An 11,733-nucleotide genomic window follows, 5' to 3' on the forward strand; every position below is an offset into this window, starting at 1 on the left:
CAGTAGTAGGAATGACACGAATACTGTTTCGCCGTTAGTGGTTGGAGATGTCTGCCCCGGTGGTACACTGGTTATGGTGCTCGGATGCTGACCGGGGGGTCATGGGTTCGATCCCACCGCATGGTTTGGATTTCGATGGAGGCGAAATGCTAGAGGCCGGTACTGTGCAATGTCAGTGCACGTTAAAGAACACCAGACGGTCGTGATTTCCCGAGCCCTCCGCTACGGCGTGTGTAATCATATCTTGGTTTTGGCACGTAAAACCCGGTTTTATTATATATATTTTAACAGTCGTGAGACTTATGTGTCACGAAGACGAAAGTAATGAGGATGCTTTACGAGGGAGCTAAACCGACCGTAGATGCTCTTCACAGTGTTTGCGAATCATACAGAGCTTGCGTTCATTTTCCGTCTTTAACCGTAACGTCAACTGTCCACGGTGGGGTAGCAAACCGGCCAGAGTCTAGTTACCTCTATGCGTCTATTTCGTTCCCGCTCCCTTGTCGAGGGAATAAGAATGGTGGGAGGTGAATATTCCCAAAGAATACGGCAGATATCCCGAATATATTCCGTTTCGTGCCTAATGGTCGCACTAACATAATCATGTAATAACTTTTCTAGCGCAGACTGACACAATACATTACGTGTATATGTACCAACTAGCTCCCTTTCGGTATTACTCCAGAACATAATCATATGAAGGATACGGTAAGAGTGTATTAATAGCCCGAACTCCTGAAAATTTATATTTCACGGAAAAGACACGCTCGCTGACAAACATTTCGATTAGTGCCACGGTTGTAGCAGTCTGCAGTGAGGGCTAACGGAAAAACCGTAATTCATTCTTCCATTTCCATTTACAGGCAAATTGATTGGGATGTCATCTGTTGCAGAGTTTTATTCATCCGGCCTTTTTCGATTGTACTTCTTACGCCCATCAAAAAAGCTCACGAGACAGCATGCCAATCTCAAACATTTTCTTTGATATAAAAGGCCGTTTATGTTCTCGTAACACATACGTGAGTTGTTGATGATGTTCGTGAATCTTCAAAGTGTCTTCAGAACTGCGTTGAGCTACTGTCTTCGCAGTTGAAATTTCTTACTGGTGTTGCTGATTGATTTTTCTAATGCTAGAGGCTTCGCTCTTGATGTTCAGTGGAACCCTAGCTCAATGTATCACTGTAAGTGAATACTACTACAGCGCCAAATTTATTTAGTAGCATTGCGGCGTCGTTTTCTCTCCGAGTCTTCGTTTTACAAATCTAAGTTGTTCTTGTCTCAGCTTTTTATCTTTCAATCATCTCGAAGAAAAAAAAGCGAAGAAACGATCACTTATAATATACGGTCCCTCCCTGAGCGCCCGAGTTCGGCGCGCCAATCGACGCCTCGACAAAGCCTACCGCAGTTTCTAACAATTCATCAATGCCAGACGTTTGGACGGGGTTGGGGTGTCTGAGGCGTAAGTCAATATATCACAGTGTCCACGCAGCATTTCACACTCTTGTCACGTTCCAGGCTGCTAAAGTAGACCGCTGGACCACTTTTCGATCGTGTCGACGCCGCTTCATCATGGCGGCAGTGCGCATCGCAAGACCCGGATGTGCAGGGTTAACCATCATTCTGAGAGCTCTTATCTATGAGAAGTATAAAATTTGCAAAAAAAGAGGTCGCTGCCCTAGTTGACAAATCCGCTGTGCGCCGTGCGGTTAAGATTCCACGGCTGAGGTGTATGGTTTCCTTACCTTTTTTTTTTCTTCATCAGTGTAGAAAAATAGCGTCAAAAAGTTTAATGAAACCACTGTAAAGATCAGGGGGAAAATGTGTGCGAGCTTCATTTAGCCTATAATAGAAATAGAGTGACTCATTTATTCGGCAACCAAGCTTGCTTACGCAAATATCTTTCTCGTTAGCTATAGTGCATTCTGAGATAACTGCATATAAGATGACCGCAGGTCGGCAAACATATTTAAGCTCCCCACAGCGGCATGCTTCACAGTCATATCACGGTTCTGGCAAGCAAGATCCCAGAGTTTACTTTACAGCGAATCCCCATATGGCTAGGTGAAAGCAAATTTCGTCTGTCCTATGTGCGCAAAAACTCCTAGAACACATGTGCCACAGAAATTGGGCAAGCTCCCCTACTCACCACTGGTCCCCTAAAAATGAAGAAGAGAACGCACGGGCGGTAAACACCAATTAAGATTTCTTGATAGACGTAACCAATAATGAAAGACTTTAGTGAACTGCCGAGATTAACCCAGCAATAAACACCGAGGCCGCACGTTTCCGCTTCGTTGGTTAAACATCTGTAAGGAGGACAACCATCAACGTGAATTGTTGAACTGCCATTTGAAAACACTTTCTTGTTAAACTCATCCTGTAGGGGTTCACTTCAGAAACAAATATGAACATTTTTTTTAATACAAGAATAAGGAGAAGCATCGCGCACTATGCCACTTGAAGTCGACGATTATGAATGCAAACACAAAACAGCTAAACTAATAAAGATGAATAATCGTGTAGGCTTCCATATCAAAACTGCATGTTCGAGTGGCTGTCGCAAAGAGCTGAAATTCTATTCTAACTGATCACGAAACCTAAAATTCAATTTCGCGGCCTGTCGCAGATATATCACATATCGGATATACTTCCACCAGCAATGAAGATTCAAGCTTCGCGACTCCCAGCAGTTGACCACATTTTTAGACTTTTTCTTCGAATTTTCCTTACAGCTGACCTTGCAGATAGAACTTTATCTGTCCGAAACTGCGCAGCATTCCAAAAATCGAAATTGTGGCGTCGTTGATGAAACTTTCGAGTTCCCGGTTTCTACAGAAGGTAATGCTGCACGTGGAGTCCCAAGCTGCATCAGTGACGCTATTTTCTGCGAGTGCAACAAAACCAGCACAGACATCGAAGATGAGTTGCGACGAAGACGGTGATAGATGTGGCAGAGCGAAAGATCACGCAACACGTAAGAACGCGCGGTTTTCAGATAAATTATCCTTTCGTGTATCAGATGTTCCAACGTGAGTGACTTCGCCTGTAGCACTTTTCTAAGAAGGCCTTCCGTTCACAGAACTGTAGCTAACAGATAATGAAATTCGATAAGATATCTAATAAACAAACAGAATCGACTACATGGAATCTCTTCGTGAGTGTTTTGCCTGCTGCAAACATGACGCTTGTAGCACAAAATTATATGGTATATATTTGCATATCTTGAGTAACTTTGATCATGTAGTTAAGCGTATCTATGCTTCCTCAAAGACCTTCAGTCGTACAGTATGACACGTTCGTGGCAGAGGTATCGTTGCACCACTTTGTTGACGACGTCGGAGTAAGAATCCACCGGTTGGTTCCTCAGCGGCCAGTATCTTCTTTTCTTCACCAAATCCATTATCAGGAGTGGCATCTGGAAGTACAGGAAGGGGCTGGGAGCGACAAGCGCCTCGTTGATGTAGTGCATCCAGAGCCGCGTCCTGTAAAACTTCCAGTGGACCTCAGCGTTGTCGATTATCTTCTGGAAGGTTCCCGTCACGATGGCAATGAGTGAGTTCAGCATCGCGATGAGCATCAGCACCTGGTAGACGGAGTACATGGTGGAGCCAACTACTTCGGTGAACCTGTGCTCGTTGATGGACCCGTCCTCGGCGTTAGCCACCACCACGTCTGCCTGATCATCGGACGCGACGCCCAGCATCCGAAAGAACAGCGTCTTCATGGAATTGCCGAACGATGTGAAAGCCGGGCTCTGTTCACTTCCTCGCCATCGGGTTCCGTCCTTTTCATTCCTTTGTAGGGCTCGTACATGCGCGTCAGCCCGAACGCAAACGCCAGCATGATGCAGATACAGATGAAGAAGAATCGCACGATCTCGATCATCATGGATGAAATAGACACTTGCAGCGGTCCTAGCTTGGCGCTCTCCTGAAAGTAGAACATGAGCTTGAAGACGCTCATCACAGAGGACACCGCGAACAGTGCCTCGTGTATTAGGGTGCTGTCCATGCTGGGCCAATCCTTGCGAGGAGGCACGGTACCTCCGCTCGGATCTCCAGCAACTCCGCCCAAGCGACAATCCAAAAGATGAAAGTGAGCAAGAATAGGCTGATCATGGTTATGTCGTACCAGTGCCACATGCTGCTGAAGTATCGCGACGCGCCGATGGTATAACAATGTACGATTTCTTCGAAGACGAAGCCCATTACCCAGATGACGATAAGCCACTCGACCCCGGTGTGAGGAGCGCCCCGGGACGTTCTCGCCTTGTCGAGACATATCTGCATATACACGAAGAATACGAACATGAGCCTCGCAGCGAAGTGGTTCATATACTTGTTCACGGGGCTCGACCAGTGCTTTGCCATGACCGACTGCGGCATCAGCTTGACCCAAATTACTACGACGGGCAGCGTGAAGAACCTGATCAAGAAGTGGACGAGCTTTACTGGAAACGTCAGTCGGTTCCACGCTTTGAACTCTCCTTCCCATTCTATACGGAGCACTTGCTGGACGTGGCCGTGCGTGACGAACTCGCGCTCATTGTACTGCAGGGCCAGGATGACGCGCGGAAACGCTAGGTGCGCCACCCGGCCTTCGAGTCCCGCCGGTCGTTCTAGGAGTACGCGCGTCTCCTCAACCGTGCGGCATTGGTCGAGCAGGGCGCACGTGAACGTTCGAAGCTTCGCGATCTCCTGGTCGTATTCTCTTCGGAATTCTTCTTCGGCATGGGACGTCGCGGCCATGCCCTGAGCGTAGAGGAACGAATCGAGTATAGGGTCGCCGGATACCTGGAGCATGTAGTGGGGATTGCAGATGGCCTTGTACGTGTTTAGGTTGCGCGTCGATGCGTTCACTCCTTCTACCCTCATTACCTTGATGCAAGTTTTGCAGAGGCAGGAGGCCGTGTGGGGAGCTTCGACCTCGAGTCCTCGTTTGACGAAGAAGTGTATCAGTGTCCAGTGGCCCATTTGAGCAGCCAGAATAATGGGTGACACGTCAGCGGTGTACGTGGCACTATGCGGGTATCCACGTTTCTCGCACTGCGGGTCGGTCTTGCTTAGTTCCGCGACGAGGAACTCCGTCAATGGCACGTCGCCCGTCTCGACGGCGTGTAGCAGCACGTCATTGAGCCGGACGCCATTTTGGACCAAGAATTTCACCATCGACAAGTCTTTCCGGCGGACCGCAACGTGAAGCGCCGTGTAGCCCTGACAGTTGACGCAGTCCTTGTTGAGGCTCGCGTGAGAGCGAGGAACGCCTGCAGATGGGTGATGTCCGCCGCTTCGACCAACTCGAAGTAGCGCACCTCGTCGGGCTCCAGTTCCGGAAGCAGGCAGGATAGAGAAAGTGCTCTCCCGACTGCTGGGCCAAGGACTTCGAGGAAGCGACGATGTGGACTTCATCTTCGGTATCGGTGACGCCGGCGAGAGCGTGCAGTAGACGCTGAGGGGCTCTCGGGGGCATCTTGATCTACCGCTGTTGTTGTTTGTTTGTTTGTTTTCCTTCTACACTATGGCACATACCCACTGTGGGGGATTGGCCAAGAATTCATTGTTTAAAATTTAGAAGATAATTTGAAAAATGAAGAATGATATAAAAAATAAATAAATAAACGAAAAATTGAATAATAGATACCGTATGAAATATATACTGCAATGACAGTGCGATTGCTCTGGTGGACCAGACTGCCGTATTAACCTGATCACAATAACTTCGAATAGATTTGTTAAATTTTGGCGCTTTTTTAATCACTTAACAAATATTTGTTGGATTCAGAATTAAAATGGTGTACGTTTCGTAGCTTGAATGAAATTACACACCTCATCAAAGGCATTCCTGCGGCAATATCCTAAGCCTGAGCCACCGAAGCTTAGTACTATTTATGCCGTTAAGTTTAGGCCTAACTTTGAAAGTGGATTGATGAGAAGACTTTTTCTGATAATTGAATATCGGCGACACGACAAAAAAATAATGCTCAATATTTTCTATTCCTTCGCAGAAATGACAGAGGGTCGATATCGTCGGACCAGCTCTGTGTAAGTATAAGTTACACAGAGCTGGTCTGACGAAATCTGGTGATCGTAACTTCTATTGTCGAGATTGACTCCACTGAGACTTTCATGGGAATTTAGATGTTGATATTCCGTCCACGTTGTTAATGACTCCATCCGATTTATGCCAATTGCTACTTTTCTATATCTTGTTGTCGTTATATATTCTACTATCGTAAGTACCTTAATTATTGGGCCATCCAGCGATGCTCGCGCTAAGGAATCGGCTATTTCATTTAATTTCAACCCACAGTGACCTGGAACCCACAATAATTTTAGGTGCTTCATATAAGGCGGAATTAACGAGCGTAACGTCTTTACCGCTGGTGAATTATGTGACGCTGTAAGAGCTGTGCATACCGAAAGGGAATCTGTTATTATTAACGCACTGTTCCCGTCCGTTGGGAGTGTTCGCAGCGCCATGATGATAGCCATGAGCTCAGCTTCGAAAACAGGAGTGCAATCTGGCAGCCTCACGGCGAATGACCATCCAAGCAAATGGGAGACGATTCCTACGCCTGCCCCGTCTTGCACCGTGGCCTGTCCTTTCATCATTCACGGAAGCGTCTGTGGTTATTATATTACGTGTTTGCGCGTGTACAAGGTAATCTTGTAATATATTGTTTCAGAATTTGCGAGATTGAAATTTATAATTTGGAGCAAAATCTCATCATATTCTATCCTAATATTGTTAGTCGACCCTTTCCACAGCCCGCAGCTTTCGTTCTTCTCTTCCTCGCATGAATATAGACTTCGCAATAGTAATCCGTCCCAAAGTCTCAAATACCTCTGGTTAAAGAAGTTTGCACGTTTATTTCCTTTTTGATATTAGAGCTTTAGGGTGTTTGTTATGCTTTGTTTCTGCTCTCTCTCTCACAGATAAGGTTCTTTTCTCCGTAAGTGGCAACTGCCGACGTAGTTGTTTCTGTCCTGTCTGTATATTCTAATCATTCATCATTCAACTGTCTGTACTTGTCACAAACATCCGGACCAGCAATAATGATGGCGACGACAACAAATTCAACATCGTTCTTCAACTCTGACATATAACCAGAGGCCGGATTTTTAGGCACTGAAAAAGCTCGTTTTAGGCGCCAAAATAGGCAGGCAGAACAACGTTTTAGGCCTCCAATATTGTAAATATAGCCACAATAAACAATCACATAAGTGCAAATAATTTCAAACGAAGACGTGCGCGACCTCTGTCTACGACAGCAAAACAACAATATTATTGCTTAACATGACACAAAGGAGCCAACGGTTGAACATAGCGTGCTTTGTCCCACACGGTTAGCACTCCCGTGTTCTGCAGAGTGACTCAAATGTCCACCGTCAAATCAACACACTCCTGAGTGTCTTTTCGGCATGACTGAGAAGTGCAAAGCCGGAGCAGACAGTCAGATTGCTAAAAGACCTGAAGGTAGGGATTCCTCCTATTGGCCGGGTCGAAATGATCCAATTTCTCCCCTGGCAGTGAACCACTGACGTAGCCAGGCCGGAGGGGGGGGGGGATGTCGACCTTCCCCTCCCCGAAACTTTTCAGTTTTGCATGTGTGTATATACACGCATACATACAAACGCATGGATGCTCGAACATATATAAAGTATGGTTGTCTCCCCGTCCCTCCCCTGAAAAAGGTTTCTGACTACGCTACTGCAGTGAACACCTTAAAAATAAATTACAAACAAAACAAAAGCTGCGTGCACATCATATATTTTTTTTCTTTTTTTGCTCTTCACTTTCCTTTCCGCTTACAGCTCTCCGTGGTTTCGCATTCGCCAACCGCTCGGGCCATGTCAGCGCGGCGGCGAATGCTCACCGGCGTGTCCCGCTTCACTGCAGCTAGCGGTTTGTTCCGGGAGTTGGTTGAACTGAGGACTAGGTTGAACCATTTTATTTTTCTATGGTTGAACCCATAGTTCTCAACAGTCAATCTTACGAGGTAACAGGAATAACGGTCTCAAACAGCACCGGGAGTGAAATTTGAGGCTAAATAGCCTTCGTATAAGCGCCAATTTTGAAAATAAGTATTTATAGGCATTTATAAGCGTTTAGGCACGAACGCCAACAATAGGCATTTATAGGCACTATAAAAACACTATAAAAGCCCTTCTTAACCTCTAATTCATGCTCATATATCAAAATGGCGCGATAGGAGCGCAAGGAACAAAATAGGCATTTGCCTAAAATCCGGTCTCTACTTATAACAAAGAAACAGTAGCAGAGACGTCCGCTTTTAGATGCGAAGTATCTCTTGCACGGGGGTATGTAAGGCGGCGTGGTAATCCGCACGCAGCTTTGTCCGCACTCACACTATGCATGCCCGACTCTCCTCCTTCCCTCTCTTCAATAGCTGCGCGTTACTCTCTCCACTTCTCAACCAGCACCTGCTTGCACTTCTCCTGCGTTCTCGCTTCTGCTCTCACGGCACATACGCTACTCTCCTCCTCTAGTCTCCTCTCTTTCAAATAGTAGAGCGCTGCGCGCGTTCAGTACAGCGCTTGCCTTGGTTGGCTCCTCTGAAATGCGGGCTCGACATGCCGAAATTCTCTCCTGCGCAGCGCCGCGATGACGGCGAGCGCATGCGCGTCCCCTCCCCCTCTCTCCTCCTCTCCAACGCTGCCTCTCTCTCACGCGCCTGTCGACGTTCCTCGCACGCCCTGTGAGAATTAACGGCCAGGCTAGAGGGAAGACACGACGCGCGTAGTGTTCCTCTTCGCGTTCCACGACGCGAGGTCGGTAGCATGCCCAGCGAACGCCAACGGAACGCGATCGTGCAAGTGCTCCGGCTTCGCATCACCTCATGGTCCCCTTTAGCGGGATATGGTGTAATTTTTAGGGGCGAAGCTCCTTAAGGCGACACCCGTTCGTCCCTCGTAGTCGTAGTCGTAGTAGTCGTAGTGCGTAACCAGTCTTACGCTTTGACCTCAAAGGTGGTGCCGGTGGGCGATTTTTCCTGTGCGTTGTTGAACAATAAAAATTCGCAGCGTGCGCGTTAACTAAAAGCCGAATTCTTCGTCTCTCATTCCCCATTAGCAGCCATTGGCATGTTCCAGTAGGAAACGTTAGTAGAAGTAGAAGTGTAAGTGTTAGCTAAAAGCCGACTTCTTCTGTCTCTCATTCCCATTAGCAGCCATTGTTTACCTCCAAGGTAGTGCCTGGTGAGATTTCTCCTGTGCGTGATTAAACAATAAAAATTTTGTTCAAAACGCCATTGATTGATGAAATATACCAACGAAAGACGCCAGATGTTTTGTAAAAGCAAAACGAAAGAACGCCAGATGTTTCTAAAGCAAAACGAAAAGACGCCAGCTGCTTAACGAAAGACGCCAGATGTTTTCTAAAGCAATGGTTTTCTAAACAATGAAAATTCAAAGCGTACATGTAAAATTAAAGTGAGCTGCAAGTCGTCATAACTCATTGAACCTTTAGTATAAACGCGCCCGATCTCACGTCGGTGATGATGTACTGGGCAGAATTCACGGAAGATTCACGGTTTACCGATGAACCTCCGCAGCTTCGCCCACTCATCATTCACTCCGTGGATATGCTGTGATTTTTTTGTGCCGATCTCCCGTAGTGGGTATGAGCCATCGATAGGAACCGTCTATCAGAGGGCCTAGCTGCACATCGTCAGCCCGGGGTCACGTGACCTGCGCAGAACCGTCCCGTATGACGTCAGTGGTAGAGCGGCACGTCGACCCTGGCTCTGGCAGTAGTGATGGTGGCAAAATAGTGAAAACCACGAAGCGGCGTGGCGTTGGTTACTGGCGCCTATGAAACAACGAAATGTCTTAGCAACCTTCTTGGACAAAACAGCCCAAAAAGTCGAGAAATATTTCTCTATCATGAGTCGCTCGCTATCGCAACTTCAGTGCTAATTTCTTTTGCGGCATAACCAGCTCCTCGCTGACAGCTTTGTATAACAACGATTCATACAGTGCGTGGGATCTTCTGACGTTTTTCATCCCGCCTCTTAAGACCTTAATAATGCGAAGCATTTCTTAGCGAACTTCTGCGAGTTTGAGCGTATCTATCTATCTATCTATATCTATCTATCTATCTATCTATCTATCTATCTATCTATCTATCTATCTATCTATCTATCTATCTATCTATCTATCTATCTATCTATCTATCTATCTATCTATCTATCTATCTAGCCGCCTACGACTTTGTGCTCTCCTGGTCGTTTCGTTAATCGGATGTGTACCAAAATTGGTATGGAATACCATGACCGTATTAGGAACATAAATGACAGGTCATAACATGAAAATCATGACATGCATGTCATGAACAACATGATTTACATTCCACGGCCTTGGGGCTCTTGCGGCCATTCCGTTAATTTCATATATACCAAAACTGGTATGACGTGACAGAGTTCATGGCGAATATAATGACAGGTGCTAACGCGCAAATCATGACACGCATGTCATGTGCGGCATGATTTACATGGCATGGTCTCGGGGCGCTCGCGGCCGTTTAAATGAATGGATATACACGAAAGCTGGTATGACGAGACTTTTCGACATGACGAACATAACTGACACGTGGCAACATGAAAATCATGACATGCGTGTCATGCACGTCATTATTTACATGCCACGCTCATGACGCACTCGCGGCCGTTTCGCTGGGTTGATATACACCAAAATTGGTATTGTGCGATGTGACTGTATGAAAAACATGAATAACAGGTGGTAACATGAAAACCATGACATGCATGTCATGTATGTCATGATTTACATGCCACGCTCATGGTGCATTCGCGGCCGTTTCGCGGGCTTGATATACACCAAAACTGGCATTGCACGACGCGACTGTATGACGAACGTAAATTAGAGTAGGTGACATGAAAACTCATGACATGCGTGTCATGTAGAACATGATTTACATGGCACGCTCATGGTGCGCTCGCGGCCGTTTCGCCAGATTGATATGCACCAAAATTTGTATTGCGCGATGTGACTGTTTCAAGAACATGAATAACAGGTGGTAACATGAAAACCATGACATGCATGTCATGATTTACATGTCACGCTCATTGTCCGATCGCGGCCGTTTCACTAGCTTGATATACACCAAAATTGGCATTGCGTGACGCGAATGTATGACGAACATAAATGACAGTTGGTAACATGAAAACCATGACATGCATGTCATGTATGGCATGATTTACATGCCACGCTCATGGTAGACTTACGGCCATTTCGCTCGTTTGATATACACCAAAATTGGTATTGTGCGATGTGACTGTATGACGAACATAAATGACAGGACCTAACATGTGAATTATGTTATGTGTGTCATGTACGGTATGATTTACATGACACTGTTATGGTGCGTTTCCGGCCGTTTAGATAACTGGATATATACCAAAATTGGTATTGCATGACAGGAGTGCGTGATGAACATAAATCACCGGTCATGCAGTGTATATACCAGAATATACGTTTCATTGGCATGCTATATATCACATTGTGCATGCACGCGTGGACAGCAAACATACGATATATGGTGAACTAGATGCCATGGCATGAATGATTTCATTTGGATCAAAAATGAACAAAGCGATCAGGGTTGCCACTGACTTTCGAGTAAATGTCGCCAAACGACGAGCAGAAAGTCGCCAAAGTCGCCATTTTTTTTACAAATTTCGCCAAAAAAGTCGCC

At 46.2% G+C, this 11,733-nt stretch overlaps 1 protein-coding gene across 1 annotated transcript; it reads right to left on the reverse strand.

The window, feature by feature from the left end:
- Positions 1 to 3,720: 3,720 nt before the first annotated feature.
- LOC119394749 (short transient receptor potential channel 4) lies at positions 3,721 to 5,408 on the reverse strand. Its single transcript, XM_037662055.1, has 2 exons — positions 4,212 to 5,408; positions 3,721 to 4,110 (listed from the first exon to the last, which is right to left on the reverse strand). The coding sequence occupies exons 1-2, from the start codon at positions 5,406 to 5,408 to the stop codon at positions 3,721 to 3,723; spliced, it is 1,587 nt and encodes a 528-aa protein (XP_037517983.1).
- Positions 5,409 to 11,733: the final 6,325 nt, after the last annotated feature.

The sequence above is a fragment of the Rhipicephalus sanguineus genome, chromosome 5 (genome assembly GCF_013339695.2).
Source record: "Rhipicephalus sanguineus isolate Rsan-2018 chromosome 5, BIME_Rsan_1.4, whole genome shotgun sequence".
NCBI classification, from domain to species: Eukaryota; Metazoa; Arthropoda; class Arachnida; order Ixodida; family Ixodidae; genus Rhipicephalus; species Rhipicephalus sanguineus.